This window comes from Rhodnius prolixus, unplaced genomic scaffold (assembly GCF_049639745.1).
Source record: "Rhodnius prolixus isolate KJV_2025 unplaced genomic scaffold, Rpr scaffold_4, whole genome shotgun sequence".
In the NCBI taxonomy this organism is placed as follows: Eukaryota; Metazoa; Arthropoda; class Insecta; order Hemiptera; family Reduviidae; genus Rhodnius; species Rhodnius prolixus.
The window spans coordinates 41,855,380-41,878,689 of record NW_027411614.1 but is presented as its reverse complement, the minus strand read 5'-3'; the positions used below and the strand labels follow the sequence as shown (position 1 = coordinate 41,878,689).

The window sequence follows — 23,310 nt, the reverse complement described above, 5'->3', positions numbered from 1 at the left end:
GGAAAAAATAAATAAAGATTCAATACAATGTTTTAATGATACCTAATAAATACTATTGATCTATAATTATTTTGGGGAGGGGGACAGTAGAAAGAAACAACTATTGAGCCAACTAAGGATTTAGAATAAATTGATTATATTTCATGCACATATCGTGTATTAACTACTACTATTAATGGTATTGAGTATGCCATTGCAATTTTGTAATGAATTACTCATAACTTTAATACATATGCGCATATAATTATAAGTATTGAAATTAAGTATAATTATAAGAACTAATAAAAGAACTAAATAACGTATGAAAAGTTGACATGAAACGTTTCTTTCTACTGATCAAAACATAGTAATTTAATAATAGAAATTTCAACACATTAAATTAAATTTCTTTTTAGCTTTTGGCTCCTAACGAAATTTGTGTATTCTATTCTAGTTTAGACCATTGAAGCGACACTGGAAGTGCTTCTTCTCAAACTTTTGATGCAGGTAACTACAGGAGATGCTTCTTCTGGCAGGAAAGTTCTAAAATGTCTAATATTAAAAATTAAACTATTGAATTGATCCTTGCTTCTAGAAAAGATAAAAATTCTTGAATCTGTTGAATTAACATTTGATACAAGAGTTTAGTTTTGTTCACATATTCATTGGGTCTTAATATCGTTCGCGTCATTTTTACGAGAATTTTTCGACAACATACCGTGAAACATGAAAGTTTCCAATCCGTTAATCTCTTATGCACGTGTGAGTAAATATTAAACAGAACTAGACTCGCCACCGCTTGATGCAGGTACAGTCCAGTTCTTCTAGAACCTACTGAGAATCACTAGTTGCCTCATTATTCTCATTATTAAGCTATAATAACTTTACCGGAACTACTTTGCATCATGTATTTTTCAATGCTGTTGTTTGCGTTTGGGTGTTCAGATGGGCCGCTAGTTTGAGCGTTTTCTGTCAAATTTATCTATTCTCATTTACGAATGCTGTTAAAATTAAGACCAATGCCTAATGCTGCTTTATAAAAACCCCAGTCATTTGAAGATTTGTAGTTTTCCATGAACAAAAATCAACCTACGCTTTTTATTCTTTCACGTCTTCTTATATAAGAAGATAAAGCTGTTGGCCGATACAATATTATCGAGTTAAGGTCTTTATTCTTCCATTAAAATAAATCTTAATAGGTGCTGCTATTGGGATAATGACCCACTTGATTTGTAGATATTTCCACATTCTTTTTCTTTCACTTTGGAAAGATCATGCCCTAGCAATGACTCATCCAGGTCATTTGCGCAAAATAGATAGCCAGCATATTCTTCGAGGCTTGGTAGAAGAGGTCTTCTAGCATGTTAACAGATTTAACTTTTCTTTCAAACTTCTTAGTTATCTCAGCTGAAGGTGTTTCTAGAAGACTATACCTACTTTAGTAACTACTTCTGTTCACTTACCACTATAATAACTGATAAGATTCTGTTGAAGGGAAATAATGGTTTTAGTGATTTTTATTATAAGGTGATGTGTGCTTAATGTAATCAAAAAAGAGAACTATAAGTTCTAACGCTAGAGGGAGAGAAGATAGAGGAAATAAAAAAGTTGAACCATCTTCTTTCCTCCAAAAAAACTGATGACATTATATAAATCAGGTATTTATTGAGTTCCACACTTTTGAGTGTAGCGTTATAATTGATCAGGAAGATAAATTACAAAGTACATTTTCTTGAGTAAATGCTTAACTGTAACAATTAGAAGTCTTGATTTAGCTGTCTTCAAAACTGCCAAACTAAATAAAATACTTAAAAAATATGTTTATAATTACTGTCTGAAATTTGTTTCGCACTATATATAACTTGCAATATTTGTAAAAGATATAGTATTTTATGAGAAGTCAAGTTTGTAAATATTTCGACGGTTGATTTAGTTTCAAAGTCGGAAAATATTTCTTGTTCGCTCTCTGAGATTCACTATATATTTGTATGATGTAATATAAAGGTACTACTGACATTGATAATTTGTTTATTTACCTGTACCTCGTTAGATGTAACTACTTCCATCCACTTATCTGTGATAAATACAACATTGCTAGCAATGTTCAAAAGCTGACAAAATAATTTGACTTAATTCTGTACTTCAAATTTAACTGCGGCGTTATACCTATATAGGTATAGAAGAATCAGTTCTTTAGTGGGATGAGTTAAATGGCTGGTTCTTTTCAACAATATCTGTTGCAAAATATATGATACTTCTTTAAATTATATATGATTTAACTATGGGCTCGATCCTGAGGGAGCAAATTGTAAAGTTTATTTGAACTGGTACTGAATTAATCAAAGTTGGTTTGAATTTCCATCTCAATTCGTCGTTTCACGAAAGAAGGGGGGACGACTTAGCGTAGAATACTTGATTAAACACGGAAGGCGTACCATCAGTTAATTTTACCTCCATTTTAACCACTATTTTAGTAGATACATATTCTAGGCAACGGGACATACTAGTGCGCTAATGATGAAGGGAAGGCAAAAGCGGCCGCATTTTAAAAATTAAAATGGAATTATAAACAATAAATTTCGAAGTTATTTTGTTCTTTGTTGAAACAAAGCTAATTGTTACCAACAAATATACCGTAATGTAATCCCTGTCAGAGGAAATCTTAGCAGTAGGTTGGTGATCTTTTCATTGTGCTCCAATAATTTGTTTTCGATCCTAATCTTTGAAATAAACGGATCCTGGACGTTCTCGAAACTACACCGAGACTTTCACTGCTACTTCTCCATGCTTGTGAGATTGCTGAGATGGACTGAGAAGTTAGCAGCTATCAAGTTGAGATGCAGGTGATTGAAGCATATCACACGGTTTTTAATTGCAAAGCCATTGTTGCACTAGAACTTTCTGATGAAAAAGTGCGTTCAACAATTCTGGTCATTAATATTGTTTTCTTGAGATAAATAAAAAATCAAAATCATAGCATTAGATTAAAAACATTTTGAGGGTAAGGCGGCAAAATATACTTTCCAAGTGATTGTTTAGGTCAGCCCAAATTGAAAAACTTAATATTTCCAATTATTGGTAATGATACTCCAAACAAGAGTTTGAAAATTTTGTGAAATGAGAAACAACCATAAATGGTTCTACAGACAACAGGTGCTACTACCTATCGTCAATTTACAAGCTGTCCCTTATTTTTGTGATAAACTTTTAGTTAAAAAGACCTATTAATGAATAAAAATATTTTTTTTTATGTTAACTTTTTTAAAAGAACCTATTTTTTATGTATTCATGACGTTTTTAGAGTAAATTTTCATTTAACAGTTCGTTAAAATGTTTGAAACGCCATTGAGTTTACTGCATTCTAACGATAGAAAAGAGCATTAGCTGCATAACTAGCTAAACGGACACAGCGCATAGGCACGGTTCCTAACTAACCAATTCTGTTTTGACTGTGATTGTGAGAAGCGTCTTTGGTGTGGTTAATTTCGTTTTAATTCTACGCGTTATTATTTTTAGGTATCATTTGTTCATTATTTCTAACTGGTTAAGAATTTTTTTAGTATCAAATTATAGAATTAATGGAATATTAGTTAAAGAAGGTGTACGTACTACGTTAATGTGACCAAAAGGCTCATTGCATTTTAATGATTGAGTGGTAAGAGGTAAGTTTTGTGGATGTCAAACGATATTAACAGTTTTTATGTTACAAAATCAATTGAAAATAATGTTTATGTATGTTTTACCATTTGAAAACTTATAAAGTAATTTATAACCTAATTTTTTTTTACGAACTGAAGTTGCCCTATTTGGTTATGTCTTTGCTAAACAAAAGCAACAGTATGATTTATGAAAGTACTATTGATTTCCTTAGCTTATATACAACCTCAATTTTATATTTCTGAATTTGATATCCTAATAATTCATTCGCGGGGCAAGCCTAGCCCTTTGCATTGTTAAGGTTACATGTTCTTTCAATACCGTCATGAGAACGGTGTTATTACAGCTCGGCATCATTCCAATATGTCTTGCTCGAACTTGTTTTTAAGGATTTGTATAAAAGTGATTTCTAAAAGATTTGTACAAAAAATTTAATTTTTTAAATTAGAAGAAATGGTTGCCTGAATATGTTAATTTTAATCTGCTTTATGCGTTGTTTGTGAAATAGAATGTAGTGTTTTATAACAAATGTATAAAAACATTTGTAAATAAGACTTTTAAAGATTTGGTTGCTGTATATTTAGCTATTATTATTAGCAAGTTGTTTGGTGGCTGCGGTTTGGAACCCTTGATTTTTCCATGTGAAAACAGTAAAACTTTTAATCTCTCTGGAATTAATGTGAATTTTAACGCTGAAGCATTCAATACCTTTTCATGACTTTTCTCTCAGTAAATAAACTTAAGATCCATACGTATTTTTAATTAAAAAATGGCTTTTTTGTTTGAACATTGCTTTAGCACTCTGCAACACTTTTTGTGATCACATTTTTTTTCGGTCTTGAGTTAAATTATTAATTTCGCTTTTCTTTTTTTTCTAAAGAAAACCGTTTCTTAAAACTACTTTAATTCTAGTTTTTAATTTTTCACCCGATTTCAAGGTTTATCTGAAGTAGATGCCTTTTGGCAATCCCATCTGCCGAAATGTAACTTAAATTCAATCATAAATTTTGTGAGCAATAAAGCCAATTATTAATATTGGAAGTATTCTGGTGGATGGACAAATTACAAAAGAAATGTAACTTCAAGATTTGTTTTTGATTTTGCATTATTACAAGTGTTAAGAATAAATTGTATATTCTAACTACAATCTGGGTATTTATTATGTCTTAAATTGCATCATTTATTATGAAACTGCTCAAGCTATTAATAAGTTTTTTTCCATTTTTCCTACTTGAGACAAATTCGAATTAGTTGTTAAAATATATTGTAAAAAAAGAAGCCATGCATCAGATTTTTTGCATTAAAACAAATTGCTCTACTATTTGTTCATTTAAGATCCTGCATGCGACTTTTCTAGTATTGAAAGCTTTCTTTTCCGCTGGTTCCTGTCAACATTGAACATCGTAAACTTAAGCATTTAGTTAATAACCAATTCATCAGTTCTTTTTGTTTATTTATTTATTTTTATTTTTTCAGAGATCAAGTTTATACGTATAGTACAAAACAAAAAAAGTTTATATGCAAGATGCCACACGAAATAGTTTATCCTCAGGGATGCAAACCAGTGACAGACGAACTTGGCCCAGACGAGCTTATCAGAAGATTGAAAGTTAGTTTTAAGTATTTAGTTTAAATTATGGTTTCATTGTATATTGCTGATTCAAGTTTTTTTTTCTCTCTTCTACATAAATCTTACATGAAGAAAATGGAATGATATCCGAACAGAGGGTAAAATTATTGGAATTTTTGACACTATCAGAAACTGAATTGTGAATTGTTTTGTTGTACAAGGTGGTCCTTGTTACTTACTTAGTTTGTGTTTTATTTTAATCCTTTTCTTTTAGCTATCTAATTGCGTGTCTGATCTAGAATAGCATAATGAATCAGTATTCGCACAAATGTTTCCTTCTACAACTGAGCGATGACAGCTACACAACCGAGTTACCTTCATGTAGTTCAGTAGGCAGAGATTTTACTTGTATAAGTGCCATCGCATTTCAGTTCCTCAAGGCTTTGGATTAAGGACTTGAGTCTGAGTGCTCAGCGGAATCCCCCTCACAAAAAAAAAAAAAAAAAAAAAAAAACGCGAGTGGGGCTTTCGGCAAATCTTAGCTTTGTAACAAAGTAATATTGGTCCGTTAACGATCTAAAAATATATCGCGAAGTCGGGTGAGAAATATGATCAACAATTTTTGTAACTAACAAAGTAGCGTTGCAAAATGGATTCTTCTTTTCCTTATGAGAAATCTTGCTTAAAACTTTCATCAAAAGTGTGCTTCAAAAAATTTGATTTAAAATTAATATTTTAACAGCTTTTATGAAAACATTAAAATGATGGTATGCTGAAAATTTATAGAGTCTAGCGCACACTTTACAAGCAATGGGCCAGGATGAAGGAGTCTATCATCAATATATTCCTCTTGCTTTACATTTGGCCGATGATCATTTCCTTTCACATCAGTCAACTGATGTACAACTTTTGATAGCTTGCTGCATTGCTGACGTCCTCAGAGTTTATGCTCCTGAAGCACCGTACAAAGATCCAGAGAAAGTTAAGGTATTTTTGGATGTACATCTAATCATAAAATATTTATATTTTGTTTTTTGAACGTTCACAATCTCTGTATTTAGTAAAATTATTCCAATTATCGTTATAAAATTTATTGTGTTTTTCAGACAATCTTCTTGTTTCTAATTAAACAACTTGACGGCCTCAGAGATCCAAAAGATCCAGCATTTAAACGTTACTTTTATTTACTAGAGAATTTAGCTTATGTTAAAAGTTTTAATATGTGCTTCGAATTGGAAGACTGTCAAGAAATTTTTTGTAGTTTATTTTCACTAATGTTCAGGATAGTAAAGTGAGTTTGATACATATTTAGTAATTTGCTAAGTAACACTAAGTTTCATATATATATACTTTCAATAATTTGCTAATTATACACATGAGCACCTGAGGCAGTTAGAAACTTTTGTCGTGAAAATTGATTTTAGTGGGATCTGAGGTGAGGAAAGGATATTTTCTATTCTGCGGCTACACCAACTTTGAAATGTTGCTGGGATTGAGCGTAGCTTAAATTTTTAGAAAATTTATCATTTACTGCTCTAAGATTGTATAAAAAAAAGTCGAGTGAAAGTTTCAGGAAAATTCAGACACTTCGGAAAGTACTAGGTGCTGGAGAGGGCATAATCTCTCCTAGCCTGGGATTTCTGTGGTACCTGCGGTTTGAGGGGGTACTGTCAAGATTGGTTTCGTTTCAGTAAGGGGGTTACATTAGTCTTAAATGCCTCAATTCACCCTAAACAACAAAAAAATCTTTTTTCTGTTGTATTAATTAAGTGGCAATTCAATCAGATAAAAACTTTTTTTAGATCCTTTTATTAAATAAATTTGCTAAGTTTTAGTAAATTTGTTATTTTTGTTTGTTTGTTAAAGTGATGAACATTCTGGGAAAGTAAAATCTTTCATGTTGGATGTACTGTGCCCATTAATAACTGAGTCTGACATAGTGTCCAATGAACTGTTGGACATAATTCTAATGAACATTGTCGAGCCACAGAAAAGTCAGAAAAAAAATGCCTATTTGTTGGCTAAAGAAATTATAGTCAAAACAAGTGATACTCTCCAGCCGTACATACAAACGGTAAGCATTATTTTTAATGTTAGAATTAGCGCTAGGGATCAATTATAAAGTAACTGAATTCATTTGTTTGAATACATTCGCTATAATTAGCGAATTTGTTTTAAATTTTGTAATTTTTTATGGTTTTGCAATTTAGTTACATTGAATTATCGAAGTAGGTAAGTAAATATCGCACGAACAAGAAAAACAAATTTAGATAGACCTTCTACAATTTACCATCTACAATTCATTTACGTTTTAGCAGAAGCTGTTTGTCCCTAGTGTATTCTCATTTTTATCTTTCATTTAGTAAATTTCAGCCACATTTATTACTATAAGGTATATTCTTTAATTCTAGTTCTTCAACCATGTTCTAATAATGGGAAAAGAAGAGAAAGGATTATCGATCTCTTCTAAGGTGTACGATTTGATATACGAATTGAATTCTATGTGCCCCAGTTTACTTCTTACCGTCCTACCTCAGCTTGAAGTCAAATTGAAATCATCGAATGATCAAGAAAGATTAGGAAGTGTTTCACTTTTAGCAAGAATGTTTAGCGAAAAAGATAGCAATTTAGCGACCACTCATCAACATTTGTGGCGAGCATTTTTAGGAAGGTATTTTTTTCTTTCAATATGTTTGACTATTTGAACTTCTCTATTACAATTGTAGCATATGCAATCTTTTAGTGTAATATAGGTTTACTGTCACAGATCTTAAGTATCGAGGCTTTTCCTTGCCAAATCTTTTAATATTTTATGGATCCAGTGTACGGAAGTAAAAAAAAAATTATAATTGTATTAAGTAAATAAAAATGACAGAAAATTGAAATTTTCACGACGAATCTAAGAGTGAGAAAAGTACATTATTAGGGGTTTCGGCTTTCTCTTGGGTTATAACTTGTGCTCGGTAGTTTTTTAGTTTTTATTCAAATCTTCATCAAGCAGATAATCATACACAAGTTTATGAAGACTGGAAATGAATCAAGGTTAGTGTGGAAGAGAAACTGTTTATTTGAAAACAAAAAATAATTACGCAAGTCAGTGGGGCTACACGACTACATCGAAAAGCCGAAGACAAAGCTTACTCATCTATCTATCACAAAAATGAAAAATGAGTGATTATAAATGTGATATAAATGGTTGCATGCTATAAAATCTGGATACTATATTGAAAAAATTATACTTCTACTCTAAACACAACTGGTTTACATTTTGTTATAGGTTCAACGACATCAACGTCTTCATAAGAATAAAATGCGTCCAATATTCAATGCATTTTCTCTTGAATCATCCGGAATTAAGAAGGGACATAACGGAAACCCTTAAATTGAGACAGCATGATTCTGAAGAAAATGTGAGATACGAGGTAAGCAAAATTGAATCATGTAAGCGGTGTATGCCCAGTGATGTGAACAACTATAGCAAAGGGAGACCTGTCTAACTGCCGCCATAGTGACACATTAGACTATTTTCATTTTACATCCTTTCCTCTAACATTCTAGCTCTGGCCAATGACAGGGGTTACCCAGTGTGCTTATAGATTATGAGATCTGAGGGCTTCTTTCAGTTTGCTCCTGGCTCTTTGAAGGTACCCTAACTAACAACACAAACAGTCCTTATGCTGTTCCATCCAATATTAGGCGATCGTCAGCTCATTATCTCCACTCATTTCAACGTAAATTAGAATCATATTCCCCTGGCGTCTACAAACTTAGATAAACACTTGATCCTAAAGGGGCTACAACTCGTTTGGTTGCAATGATTTTGCAGCCTTCATCCTAAAATAAACTTTATTGTAATTTCTTTAAAAAGATTTATTTATATTAATTATATTTTTCTAATTCTCAGAGGTAACTTGATGAGTTAGAATAATGTTATTAAACTCAATTTAACCTCTCACGGAAACTGTACAGTTACTATATGTGAAGCTTTTTAGAACTGATACTGAATGTAAAGATAACTTCCTCAACCAGGAATGCTTTAATTAAAGAAGGGAAATTCAAGCCTTGGAACGCACCTTAATCTCCTATTGCACATGGGAAGGATATGTTATGTTGGACAATGGAAAATTTTTAAAAATATTAAGTTGGATTGTTACACTGCGGATCCGTAATAAGATTTGAAGTAGGCTTGTCTTATCGCCATGTTAAATATGTAAACAGTGTTCAAAATACTGGCACTGCCCAGTTCTAGACTCACTCGATCTTGTGATACTTCATTTATCAAGGGACTTTTTTCATTTCATTCATTTTATCTCATGTTTTGAATGCATTACCGGCTACATTTTAGTAATTTTTTTCTTCAGTTACGGTTTTTAAGATGAGTTTTTATTATTTTAAGTTTAATTTGGATATGCAGTGTTTTATGTTATTTATTTGTTCTTATTTTGCACATCCTAATCTTTAAACCAATTCATTTGCTTCAAAAACAAGTTATTTTGGTAACAAATAACTAAATGAATAAATGTAATTTAATTATATTTTGACAAATTGTTTTTTGCTTTCCGTAATTTTAAAACTGTTTATATTATTATTTTATTTCAATTACAGGTCGTCATGGCTATAGTTGCAACAGCAAAACGAGATTTCGAGGTCGTTTCGCAAAGTGAAGATCTTCTAGAATTTGTAAAAGAACGAACTTTAGATAAAAAGGTAATCTTAGGAAAAACAAAGTTGTCAATAGAGTTTAATGCTTCGACTATTCTTTTTATTTGATTTTCAAATATAACTAATTTTCTCAAAATTTCAGCGATGAGTAACAGTTACTTGAAAATTTATGTAGCAGTAAAATAATTTAATTTACTGTTGTCTTGTTAGTTTAAGATCCGGAAGGAGGCAATGAGCGGGCTTGCCATGATATACCGGAAACATTTAAATGATGCAGGCGAAGTTCCGCAAGCTACAAAGAAAGCTGTAACCTGGATAAAAGACAAAATACTTCATGGTTACTACATGACCAGCATGGAAGATAGGCAAATATATATTTTATTGTTTTCTCATTATTAATTATCTTATTTTTGTTATCCAATGATTATGGCCTACACTTTTACAATAATGTTTGAGAAAAAATTGTAATCTTACACCAAATTTTTATTGTCATAGGTTACTTGTTGAAAGGCTACTAAATACATCTCTGGTGCCCTTCCAATTGCCACCAGAAGAAAGAATGAAGAAACTTTACCACCTACTTGGTACCATAGACGATCATGCAACCAAGGCTTTTCTTGAGTTGCAAAAGCATCAGCTACTGTAAGCATTTCTATGTTAGGAAAAAAAGACTTAACTTTTTAGAGTTCGAGCATTGTTTTTGTGTTTATTGGATTTTCTGTTCATTTAAAATTGTTGCAGCGTACGTCGAGGCGTCGCAGAATGGTTGGAACTTCATCGGCGACCTCAGTCTGAAGAAAGAGATAAAGAAATGGTAGCCAAAGTCACGCAGGTAGCAAAATTTTTACCCGATCAGGTTAAGGCTCAAGAATTCTTGAATAAACTATCAGCAAATATGTTAAGCGATCCAACATTACTACTTGGTTAGTCATTTTTTATTTTATCTTTCTTTCATTATTATACGTGTTGAGCTTGTTCATTAGTCAAAAATATAAATTTTTTAGTTCATTTAATATAAGTTGAGAAACGATAAAATGTATTTAATGTTTACCGAGCAACGTTTAGAGATTAGAATGTATTAGTAATTGTTATGAACATCGCTGCAGAAAAAATGTTTGCCTTGAAAAGAATTTTTGGGTGACTTCTTATGAAGATCTAGTATCTTTGTTCGATGATGAATCCTGATGGCATTACGTTGGCTAAAAATGGTTTGCTTGTGGTTCTTTTTACTATAGTTTTATAATTTCACTTATTAGAACATATTTATACTCTTTTTCAATAATTAATTCAAACCATTAATTTGCAAATTTTGCAGAAGCAGTTATTAGTTTCATTATTCGTCAGTACGCTCATTTAGGCAATTTCTTTGGTTAATATTTTAATTTTTTTATAATTTGAAAGATTTATTTCAAAGGAATCGTCAAGGGAAGTGGCAATATTTAGCCAAAATTTACAAATTAGTTTGGGCCTAGTTTACAGTTAAAGAAAATATCCGCTGTAGACTCAACTCTCTTTCTTTGAGCAGTTCAGTGTCATCTAATTTTGTTGATTTGCCTACGCTTATTTTTATCTTAAAAACGGTAGGAGAAATTGTTTTCATTGCTACATTTAGCAGGCATAAATCTTTGCAGACCCTAAACAATGTGGGGAAATGAATCTTCTTTACATCATCTATGTTGAAGTTATAATATAAACACTTATTGCAAATTTTTTCATTTCATTAATGATTGTTTTAAATTTGAATTTTATTAAATTAAGGTTAAGTTTAAAACAATAGGTAAACTTGTATTTGTAGGTATGGAAACTGTAGTTAAGCCAAACATATCTTGTAAGGAATGTGCCCAAACTACAAGTGCACTATTGAAAAAGTTAGGTCAGCCAGTAATGACTAATCTCTACTATAACACGGTGAAGATGTTGCTGGAACGACTTTCTTCTGTCATGGTAGACAGTGAAGCGCTTAAAGTAAGACCAGAATTCTTGGATCTTAATTTTTATTACTATTTATATTTGTTTCTATGGACGTTTTTATCTTAATCCAATTAAGATTGTTATTATGTAGTACTAAGAACTTTTAAATCTTATCTATAGGTTCTAGTTGGTTACATAGAAGAATGTTTGAGAGGAGGAAATCTGCTAGAAGAACTTGGCCTGAATCCAGACAATGGAGGTGAACGCGGTCTCAAATTGTTGGTGGTAAGTTTATTTTTGTCGCCAAATCTTCATTTCATTTCTACCGAAGTAATAAAATATTCTAAAATTTTATTGCAATAAAGTTTAAATAGCAGGACATGACCTATGGCTCACACCACTGCAGCCAAAAGAGGCTTATTGTGCCCCCCTTTGGATTTAGTAGACGAAACCTCCCCTATTAAGGAGGTTGAGGACTTTCCCTACTAGTTCTTTTTGCGCTACAACCTCCTTTGGTCTTGAAGAGCCAAAGGATTCATAGCGCAACCAGTCGATTGCAACGCAGTCGAACAAGTGAGAGGCCGTTTCCCCCTTTTCCTGACCCAATATCTGCACAACGGTTCCGAGTTAATAAGCCCCATCTTGCACAGATGCTTTCTGAACCCACCCATGCCCCGTGAATAGGCCTGTGATCAGAGTAATCTGATTTCTACCCAAGCACAGAATCTCTTTGGCTCTTTGTTAACACAGCCAAGACATCATAGCCTTGCTGTGCACACATCACCCAGTTCTTTTCATGTTCTCTCCAGGTCCAGTCTCTGAGAGCCACACGATCTGCACCCTTGGTGATTATTTCCAGGGCAGGTTCCGTGCCAAAGAGTGGAGTGCTAGCTCCATTCCTGGCCTGTGGTACGGCTGTTTCCCTTGATCCCCACATGTCCTGGCACCTAAAGATTCCTAGTAGCCGAACTTTATTGTGCCGAGCCACTTGTTCCAGGAACATTTTACATTCCTAAACCAGGGAAGAGGTAGTTCTGAAGAAAGTAAGAAAAGATGCAAATCTCCTTATTTCTAAGACCTATTTCACAGGTTTTCCTCGGCACATAATAATTTATTTACCTAAAAATAGAGAGGAATTGATATTGTCATTTTTTTAATTGTGTTAAATTCCATTTTTCAGATGCTAGCCTACGTGTTCCCGACTCATTTCATGCACACTGAAGTATTAAAACATTTGATCTCACTTTTACAAATGGAGGGGGAGAATATTGCGCCACTAGTCTTATCTGTACTTACATTTTTAGGCAAATTTAAATCATTATGTAAGTTATTTTTGTTTTATTTGTCTTTAATTTATGTTATTTGGAATATATTAAAGAGCACTTATTATCTTCACCGCCTTACTTGTCATAGGAGTGTAAGCAATAGAAGTTTGATGGTAAGAGAAAGTGTTAAAACAAATTTAAAAACATATTTTGAGATCTTTATTTAAGAAGAAAAAAAAATCAGTGGACTGAATTGTGTTTTCCATAAAATATCTTCAAAATCAAAAGAGATAGAAGTTTAAAGTTATAAACCTGGTTAACTTTTCCTGTGTAATGATTGGGCCGACCTTATTATTATTATCTAATGCTAATTGGAATTCAAATGTGAATGATTGGTGCAACTTGAGATTTAAGAGAGATCCTAAGAATAGATTTCGAAAAACAGAAGTAAAAAAGAAAGATCTGGATTTTCTCTTGTTTTTGTTTTGTAGCCCTGAAGATTCCTAAAAAATAATACCTTATCAAGGTCTGGTCAACAACGCTCCTTTCTTATATTGGAAAATTATTCATTCAGTAGTAACTAACTTAAAAAAAATCTATTGTTCTAGTGTAAAAGAGCCCCTTCAGTTCAACATAATCGATCTATGCGTTGCGTATTTTTAAGATCTAGCCAAAAATATTTCTAGAATATTTAGTCATCTTATGTGACCCTCTCGAATACGGTTCTCATCTTTTTCAAAAAGTTTTTTTTTTTTTAGGGATATTTACTTAATTTCAATTTTATTTTTAGGTGATCAATTTCCTAACGAAGTTGCTGAGCTAATTCCTATCTGTAAAGCGTTTGCAGAATCTGGCAAACCCAAACAAGCAAAGCAAGCAATCCGATGTCTTTACGTCAATCTAGATAAGAATGATCCACTATTTAATGAAATTTTAGAGGTAAATTACTTTTTTGAAATTAAATTACTTGATGATGTTGATCATTTTATTATAAAATAATAAATTGTAAATTTCTTCAGTTATTTTTGGGAAATCTCCCACTTAGTGCTAATTGAATGTTGTGTAGCTGTTTTTTGATTACTTGTTGTTCTTGTCCAGTGATTGATAAAATAGTTTGTCATACAAATTACTATTTATATTATTAATTTCAGAAAGTGCGAGAAAATTTAAATCCCGAATCAAGTCACTACCTTACCGCCATTGTTGCCCTGGGTCACTTAGCACAGAATCTTCCAGAAAGATTTCCAGCTCAAATTAAAAATATTGTTTCCAGAAAGGTAAACCATTTTTGTTTAACTGTGTAATAGAATAGTTATATTAAATCACTCAAGTTTAGTGTTTCAAAGAAAGTTACATAAATACATAATCACTCTCCTCCTCTACTGCCATTTGGAGAGAGAGGCACCTTTCCTCCTGCTTGTCTTCTTCCATTCTACTCAGTCTTTGTCTTAACGAAGACCTCTTATCTTGGAGACTTCCATTTCCACTTAATTCCTCTTCATAGCACACTTCCTTCGCACAATGTCAGGTGAATAAGGCGGTTGTAGGACTTTTCATTTAAGTGTTTCCAAAAAGGTTTTCACTGGTTGAAAATCATTATTTTTGAAATGCCTACACCTATCTCGGCTTGTTGTTTCCGACAGAGCATGGTCATCATAAGTCTCACCAAGAATTCTGTGTGCTTCAGCTGCAGATTTTTTCTGAATAAAATAGTGCAATAAAATTCCCCGGAAACGTTATTTTTTTGGAACGTAATTTGACATGTTTAATTAAATATTTAAATAAGCTGTTTACGCTAGGGCTCAATAACTTACACTTCATGTTTGGTTATAGTATCTCCTAATAGATTAGTCACTCACTACTGTACTCACGCAGTACAATGGTGCCCACTTTTGGCGGGTCAGCGGGAACTTATTCAACGTCTCAATATCTTTTACAATTATTTTAATAAAAGCAACATGAGAGAGTCTTGTGTAGAAATCACCGGATTTTTAAGCAATCCTTTCCACTCCAAAATCCTCCATTGTATTTTAAATACTGAACACTTTTTTCTGCTATTCATACCAATCCGAGAATTCAGTTTATACGAATCAGCTTCTATCAATATCTATCATCATATTCTATTATACCAACAATTTATTATTTCCTTAAGTTCCATTATTTACTAGTTCATTCTAGTTCCTAAATCAACTTAATCTATAATCCGATTGCTGACCTGTGAGTTTGGTCATTATACTACTGAAGTACTCTACACTTACATCAAATTTGTCTTCTAAACCTGGTTAGGACATTTATGACAAATTCTCAGGTGAGTTCAAAATTAAAAGGTAAATTACCTAACATATTTTTGCAGATTGTGAAAGAACTGCTGGTAAAGAACACCGAGAGCGAATCTTCTATGCCTTTAGAAAACACTTGGTGCACTGAGGAAGAGTTGCCATTTGAAACTAGATGTAAGGTATGGTAGGAATAATTCTAAAAGCAATTTTTTTTTTTTTTTTTTAACTTGAACCGTTTTAATTGTATGTTCTTTACCAATGCTTATTGTCTTGTGAAAGGTGGAAGCATTGAAAGCAATGGCTAGGTGGCTTGTTGGACTGAAGAAAGATAAACTGGCTGCCCAGAAAACATTTAGAATGCTCACCGCTTTCATATCAAATAACGGAGATCTCTTACAATACAAGAAGTTAAGGTGGGTAGTTATTTAATATACACTCGTTTAATAAATATTCGTCACTGACAAAACGTTAAACACTTTCTTCTATACAAAGAGGTTCATTGAAAACATTAGTCTGGAAGATTTAGAGGGTAAATTGCTGGAATAGCTAAGTAGTGGTTATCTTGAGAGCTGCCACCGGCTAATAAGCCACAACTTGCAAAATATGTAATTATATAATTTTTGTCGTATGTAATTTTTTATTTTTTTCCATAAAATATATATTATTTTAAATGTTAGATCTTCCAATGAGAGTCTTCTTAATACTTTTTCATATTTCAGAACTTTCTTATTATTCCTCTCTACATTTTTATGCTAAACTTTTGTTATGTACGTTCATACATTCATCTTGAGACAATTGTTTGTTTTTATGAGGTGTTTAGAATCAGTATATTTAGTCGAAACTGCTTAGGCCGTTACGTCTTTAGGCAGGTATATACCAGAACCGCCATGAGTTATGTGAATTAAATCTAATTGAACTCCTCTGGTCCTAGACCGTTCTTTTCTTGTCTGTAGACTTAATGAAGCTTGGATCCGCCACCCCTTTAAACTATTTTCGGGATTGTAATTAAATCATTACTACAATGAAATCCATCAAAATAACCTGAATTCAATTATTTGTGTGCAGTAAAGCTGAAATGGCTTGGTTAAGAATGGCAGCTGGATGTGCCATGTTGAGGATATGCGAACAGAAAGGAGTTGGCGATCAGTTTACAGCAGAACAGTTTTACACGCTGTCTACACTCATGATTGTAAGAAAATTAATAACAACTTTTATTTTGCATTACACAAATAATAATAATTATTTTTATTGATAGGGAGAGGATTAACTGAGTGGTTAGCGAATACTGGATTCCAACGCAGAGATCTCGGGTTCGAATCCAGCTGCTGGCCCTAAGATTTCCTCTTCCTAGGAACTTCTTTCATCACACTGTCCGGTGATGGACAGTGTTTTCTGTAACGAGTGAACACTGTCCGGGGGCCGGCAGTGCATTGTAAAAAGCTCCAGGTGCCAATAACCTAAAATGTTGATGCACATAAATAAAAAAAATGTATTGATGGTTTTAGATAACATGCTATTGAGCCATATATTTTATTGAAGCATCTAATTAGATTTTTTTTTTTGTAATTTATCAATAATTTCGGCATTATTACATGATATAATTATGATAATAATGATGTATCGATATGATGCTATAATTAAAGAGACACGCTTCATATTTTCTAACCAAGTTAAATGAACTTTTTTAAACAAAAGTATCATACTGCGAGCTCCTTATGATCACTTCTTACATATTATAGGAATCTATTTTAATGTTTTATAATAACTCTTGAGTTTTTTTTTTTCTAAGGATCCAATCAGTAATGTGCGCGAGAGACTGGCTGCTAAGGTACATAAAGGTTTGTCTAGAGGACTTCCTAACAAGTGTTTGCCCCTTGATTTCATGGGTATGTACGTCCTGTGCGGCATGGAGAGTGAGAAGAGACTGAAAATGTTACACAAACAATATATGATTGCCGATGTCACTAAGAGACGAGAATATGCCAAAGGACTCACCATGGGGAGTATCTGTAAGTGACTTATTTTTAATGAAAATAGAAAAACTAACTTGAAATTTGCTTTACTACATCCTAAAACTTCCTAACTTATACATTTTCTTCAACTCAAAAGTAACATTCTATGTTTGCTACATATTGTACAAAGTATGTCGACAGAATTTTCAAAAGTGGGTCTGCAAAAAGAAATAGAGAAAAGAAGTTATTATGTGCTTAATTTTTGTTATCCAAAATAAGCCCCTCGGCTTACTTGTCACCATACTTGTTACAATACTTGTTTATAAGTTTCACACTCACACCATCGACGCTGTTTGTATGTTTTAACTTCCTTTTAAGATTTGGGAATAATGAAACTTAGTAGGTTGCCAAATCAGGCATATAAAGTGGAAACTTCAACTCACAGACCTTATTTTATTATCTTTGGCACATTGTATCCACTTACGTAATTTACTTTTTTACTCTATTCGAGGCTTAGTTTGTAAAAGATAAGCTACATTGTTTCAAAATACAAATAAATTGTTGTCTACAGGTTCTGTGGAGAAAGCTATGGATCAGTTGCCACATATTCTGCCAGACTACATGATAACATTTTCTATACCAATTTTAGCCCATTGTCCTAATTTTACCAATCACAAAGATCACAACCAACTTAGTCTTATGAGGTACTTAATATTATTAAAAAAATCTATGCATTCATGTCATCTAGAGCTAGAATTAAAGATTATATAATTTAATTTGTCTTTCTTGTGTAGGAGCTGTTTGTGGCATATCATGGAGCCTCTTCTATCCAAAAATGATTTCTTTTCCTTTGGTTTTTATAAAGAATTATTTGATAAAATGAAAGCTTGCACGGACACAGTAGATCCTGAGAAAGCCAATGTGGTGAGTACTTAGTTTAGGCGTATGTCTTAGCCACATAGTTTTGTTTCAGAATTTGTGTTTGTACATGCGTACAATTGTTCACATCTTTAATTTTACACAAATAGTAACACAAAAATCTTCTTTCATGCTTACAAGCATTTTTTTTTCTTACACATTTTTTTATGTGTAGCCATTTTGTTATATATTCATTGCCTCAAATCCAACTAATGTGACATTTACATATATTATTGGCAAGATGCCGTCAACCTTAAGAACAAGCCAATTAGATTAACTAACTCTCATTAAAATAAGTAAAAATGTATATCTCTGCACTGTGAGTTGATTGTTGGAAATTGAAAAACTTTCAAAACTTTTTCTTAAAATAACAAAAAAAAAAAAAAAAAATGCACGTTAATGGGTTAGAATAGAATAAGGTTGAAGGTGACCATCTGACCGTCGTAACGTGTTACCACATTGTAAAAGTTGAGACAAAAAAATAATAAGTTGAGACTATAGGAGGTTTAATTTTTTATAGCTAAACTCTAAGAAAGGGTCATCTAGCTTAAACGATAGAAGTTTAAAACTTTTATTAAAAAATTAAACAAAAGCAAAAAGTTCTGTTACAAATTTAAATTTAATGAAAATAGATAAGATTGCATGAACTGACCAAAGAGAAATTTGCTGGTGTATGGCGACCCTTGACTGGAGGGTAGCTCATCGGCTTTGCAAAAGAGATTATTTTTATTACTCGAGAGTTCTTGTAGTAGACATCCATACAATTTATCTGAAAAGTTTTGCAAGTTCCACTACAAAATTTAGGAGGTCTAAAGGTTTTGCTATCCTCCTCACCACGTATTTTCTAATTCGGTGATACAGTGTCCAAGAATTCGTCATGGATTTGAAAAGTAAATTATTTAAAAAAAAAAAACTTTAAACCTCAGATTTTTTCTACAACACATCCAAAATACCTTGTATTTGTTTAGAAATTATTTATTAAAAGTTACTTTTATATCTACAGAAATTATGGGCATTATGCGATCTCGGAATGGCAATTCTTCTACAAAAAACTACAAACTTTGATTACAAGGATTTTCCTCCTGATACAAGAATCCCGTGCATGTATTTCAAGAGGAACTCAGATCCACTTTACATTAACACAAGAATGTATATACCCCCTGAATTTCAATACCAGGTCTGTATATCTGTGGAATATATTTTGAATTATTTATCGGAGGACAACCTTTACTATACTGAATAAATAGTACCAGTAGTAGAAGTGTGAAAAAGTCTTTAGGAGTCTGATCAAAATGAAGTTAACATTTTTGATGAATATTACTTAATGTTAATTAATAGTAGCAGTTTCTGTTTGGCCCTTGATTTACTTAAATAGTTTCTCGTTACAAATAGGCATTCCTAGGCAAATAGAAGTTTATAATTAAATTCATTTTAACTATTTTTACGTTAATTACTTAGCGAATAGAGCGTACATAATTATCCACGTATAGTTATAATTTCGCCTAAAGTATTAAGATCGAAAATGTTCCCAAATCTTCAGGTACCTCCAAAAAAGGTATCATGGGACTTTCACGTCATACAGCAGCATATGATTCAATAATTCATATGTATTATATGTATTGTCTATCGACGAGAAGCGAGCGAGGAACGTTTTAGGCTTTGCTTTTGAAGTCGTCCTAATCTTTTAATGTTGTCAGGATGACATCTCTTCCAACTTTGAAGCAGTTTCTGCTTGGCCCTTGGTTTATTTATTAGTGGATTACCTGTCACCATCTTAGGCTTTTAGTAAGTACCGGTTGTGTAACCAATACATAGAAAAAGATAGGCTCAAGTGCGCTCCAATAATTTGGCAAATAAATATCTGTAAAAAAATTAAAATAATAAAAAACACAATATCCCTTATTCATCAATGAGAAGTAATTCTGATCTCCATGTAGAGAAACGACCGTTAAACTGTAGCCTTCTCTTCTTTTTAATACAAGTTATATGAAACTAATTTTCTAATGTCGAATTCAGCTGATTTCATTGAAGATATAGCCTATCAATCATAAACTAGTGTATCCAAAGATTATAAAGCATGAATTTGATAATGCATTGTATTTTGTTTTTTCTCATAATTCATGATTCTATTTTACAGGAAAAAGTTGGCGGTGGAGGTACTGGAGTTACGAAGAAAGGACAAAATCTTCTTTTGAACACAAACTCAGATTCTAAACGAATCGCCGGCAGAGGAAACAAGACGAAGGCTGCTGTTAAAAAAGAAGCCGTGGGTGTAGGGCCAAACAATACAGACATTAAGGTTAGTAGCTGTTTAGTAATTGTAAGTTTTGAAACGTAAAATAGGATTTGGTGGCCAGGGCCAATTTTTAAATATTGTATAAATTTTTCTTATCTTTTATCAGCTTACTAAAGGAGCAATAGATGCTAAGGTAATTAGTAATTTTAACACCACATTGATTTCTGGTTTAATCTAATCAATATAACAAGCGACATTTTGATTTTCTTGCAGTGTTAGGTTCATTTTCATTAGAAGCTAATATTGGAATAGTAAAATTAGTCAATTGAATTAAAAGAGAGAATTGTTACTGTTTAGCTGACAATTTTTTTTTTTTTAATTTATCGTTTAAAATTGAGATCATTCAATCTGATTTCAGCTAAACTTTTCAATATCCATATACTGAACCATTTCAGTTACTTTTTATTTCATAAACATTTTAATTACAACTACTTAGAAGAAAGGTAATTTGAAGGTATTAAATTAACAATATAGAACTTTCTGCTGAAATACCTGAATTGAGGTCCTTGAATGCGAATAAATAATTAGTGTGTAGACTTGTACTGTATGTAAGTGAATAAATTATCTTTAAACGAAAATCTTAGGAAAAAAACTAGATAGTCCATTTCTAACTATTTCCAACCAAAATACGTCAAACAGATAACAGGACTCAGACCTGGACCCATTCAGGCAGTACACTGAAAAAAGCTCTGGGCGCCAATAACCTTAGATGTTGACGCGCCTTTAAATCATTAAGAAAAAAACAGAAGTAATCCATCTTTATTTGTAGACGTTTACAATTTGAATGTATTATCAATTCATCTACAATTCTGGAAAACCAATATTTACGAAAAAATAAAAAATGATTGAAGTATGGTGAGTAACTATGATCGAGAGATACAAAGTTCGTGACTAGTGTGCACCATCAAAATTTATATTTGTCAGGAGAATTTTGAAGAAATTTGACAGTTAGTTAAATCTGAACAAATAGAAGTTTGTTTCAATATTTAATTAATCCATTACTTTCCGTTTTGTCTTGGTGTGATCATACAGATAGATTAAAATTTATTTATATGTTAATTTGATGATGCCACTCACTGGGTTGTGCATTTTACCCAACAATTCAAAATTGTTTTTATGATTAATCCTCGAAGTTAATCTTTGAAATTTAGGCCAACTGTCTTTATCTTCCACCTATCTGTGAGCCAACAAGTAGATGCCCCAAGTAGTTTCTTGGACGCCAAAATGTCAAATGTCCGGTTTTCACCCTTTTTGTATTGGTAAATTTGTTGAGTCAAAAATTTGACTGAAGAGTTCAACTTAGGCTGGAAACATAGTGGAGCGGCGAGCAAAGCGGCGCTGATAGCGAAGAGCGAAGCGGCGAAATCAAACACAAGTAAACATATGGGACCGCGCATAGTGGCGAGCAAAGCGAAGATAGAGCAACTCTATCTATTTCTAGTTTTTGTTTTTGCCGCTTCGCTCTTCGCTATCAGCGCCGCTTTGCTCGCCGCTCCACTATGTTTCCAGCCTTAGTGAGAGGAGAGCTCAAATCTTAAGCCGGATTGACGTATGAAGCGTTGTTTTATCTAATTTATTAATATTTTATTATATTAATATTTTTAAAGAGAATATCTTTAATAATAAAAGCTTAATTATTTTATGTCAAAAAGTACTCTGTACAAGCTGAGCAGAAAGTAATTCGGAAATAATTGCATGCCCATAATGAGCCAGTTTAGAACGGACGTTCTCGACGTTCGACGATTTGCATACCTTTGTGGAACAATTTCCTTGGTTCCAATCCTTGATTTTATTCCAAGAAATTGTAATCTAATACAAATAAATGATGATTAATAGCTGGATATTAAAAAAGTTTTTTATATTGACAAGAGTAACTGAACAATAAGATGAAAAGATAATAGGTAACAACTGGCTGTGTAAGAATAGTAGTATACTTTTCACTATTATTATTTTGGAGGATGAAGTATGTTTCATGGGAAAGATTTATATTAATAGAAGTCACATAAGATTTCTAGTTTCTTTCTCAAGGAACAATCAGTCGAGGGTCTCATATCATGGAATCGTTGAAAATTAGCGAAGGCAATTTTTACGTTCTTATAGTTAAAATTGATATCGTCAGCCTCGAATTTGGTGGTACATAGGTCGACGTTTTTAGAATTTGGCGTTGGAACATACAGTTAGCTGAACTAGACTGTTTATCTCTCATTTCTCTTGAAAGCCAGGCATACGCCAGTCAGTTTCAATAACTTTTTTTTCTGTTAACTATCAAATTTTCCAATTTAAATGGTCTTGAGGTTATATATTGATAAAAAGCAAAATGCATTATTATGTAGTCAGTTCTTACAGTAGTGTAGGATCCGCAAGTTGTTTCGTCGCTGTAGTAATGTTGAATTACCTTTGATTGCAGCCAGCCACTCCTTCAGACACTCAGATTGTTCTCCCTGGAATGGATGCCGTAAGTCCTTAATTATTTTTGTAAATTGCTTTTTCTATTTTTTTTTTATTTAAATATTACTCAAAAATTCAAAGTCAGTAATCTGTTGTAGATTTTTAAATGATTCGTTAGGTATCAATATTAAAAAATGCGCCGGTCATTTTACACAGTAAGGTATGATCAATAAGTTGAAGAAAATGTTGCTTGAAACAGTAACTAATGATGGTTTTGTGCAATACCATTTGAATATAAGTTATCTTCTCTATATTATTACTTTATTGTAATTTTTATTTTATTTTATGATTAAATAAGATAAAATACTGAAGTTCAAATACCCTCTCACTTTCTTCCAAATTTTAATAATAATAAAAACTCTTAAGTACTCGT

The 23,310-nt window shown here is 32.3% G+C and overlaps 2 protein-coding genes across 6 annotated transcripts in view; both read left to right on the top strand.

Annotated features, from left to right (window-relative positions):
• The window catches only part of LOC141455332 (orexin receptor type 2-like), a 118,566-nt gene extending 116,573 nt beyond the window's left edge, over positions 1-1,993 (top strand). Inside the window, exon 8 of the mRNA XM_074130284.1 lies at positions 434-1,993. The gene's annotated coding sequence lies outside the window, so the exon portion shown is untranslated. The remainder of the gene's footprint in view (positions 1-433) is intronic.
• A 1,388-nt stretch (positions 1,994-3,381) lies between these two features.
• Positions 3,382-23,310, top strand: part of pds5 (cohesin associated factor B pds5) — a 33,328-nt gene continuing 13,399 nt past the window's right edge. For 3 of the 5 annotated variants that reach the window (XR_012459201.1, XM_074130278.1, XM_074130276.1), the window contains exons 1-26: positions 3,382-3,641; positions 5,113-5,245; positions 5,993-6,193; positions 6,313-6,497; positions 7,073-7,280; positions 7,618-7,877; positions 8,484-8,628; positions 9,812-9,913; positions 10,079-10,233; positions 10,364-10,510; positions 10,610-10,791; positions 11,664-11,833; positions 11,960-12,064; positions 12,960-13,101; positions 13,835-13,983; positions 14,196-14,321; positions 15,398-15,502; positions 15,603-15,736; positions 16,389-16,512; positions 17,113-17,332; positions 17,847-17,979; positions 18,070-18,199; positions 19,197-19,370; positions 20,331-20,492; positions 20,596-20,622; positions 22,897-22,944. Coding sequence is in view for 3 of the 5 variants with exons in the window: in XM_074130278.1 (XP_073986379.1) it covers positions 5,162-5,245; positions 5,993-6,193; positions 6,313-6,497; positions 7,073-7,280; positions 7,618-7,877; positions 8,484-8,628; positions 9,812-9,913; positions 10,079-10,233; positions 10,364-10,510; positions 10,610-10,791; positions 11,664-11,833; positions 11,960-12,064; positions 12,960-13,101; positions 13,835-13,983; positions 14,196-14,321; positions 15,398-15,502; positions 15,603-15,736; positions 16,389-16,512; positions 17,113-17,332; positions 17,847-17,979; positions 18,070-18,199; positions 19,197-19,370; positions 20,331-20,492; positions 20,596-20,622; positions 22,897-22,944 (3,618 nt within the window). In the remaining 2 variants the exon portion in view is untranslated. The remainder of the gene's footprint in view (positions 3,642-5,112; positions 5,246-5,992; positions 6,194-6,312; positions 6,498-7,072; positions 7,281-7,617; positions 7,878-8,483; positions 8,629-9,811; positions 9,914-10,078; positions 10,234-10,363; positions 10,511-10,609; positions 10,792-11,663; positions 11,834-11,959; positions 12,065-12,959; positions 13,102-13,834; positions 13,984-14,195; positions 14,322-15,397; positions 15,503-15,602; positions 15,737-16,388; positions 16,513-17,112; positions 17,333-17,846; positions 17,980-18,069; positions 18,200-19,196; positions 19,371-20,330; positions 20,493-20,595; positions 20,623-22,896; positions 22,945-23,310) is intronic. The other 2 variants (XR_012459202.1, XM_074130279.1) reach the window with 2 other exon arrangements.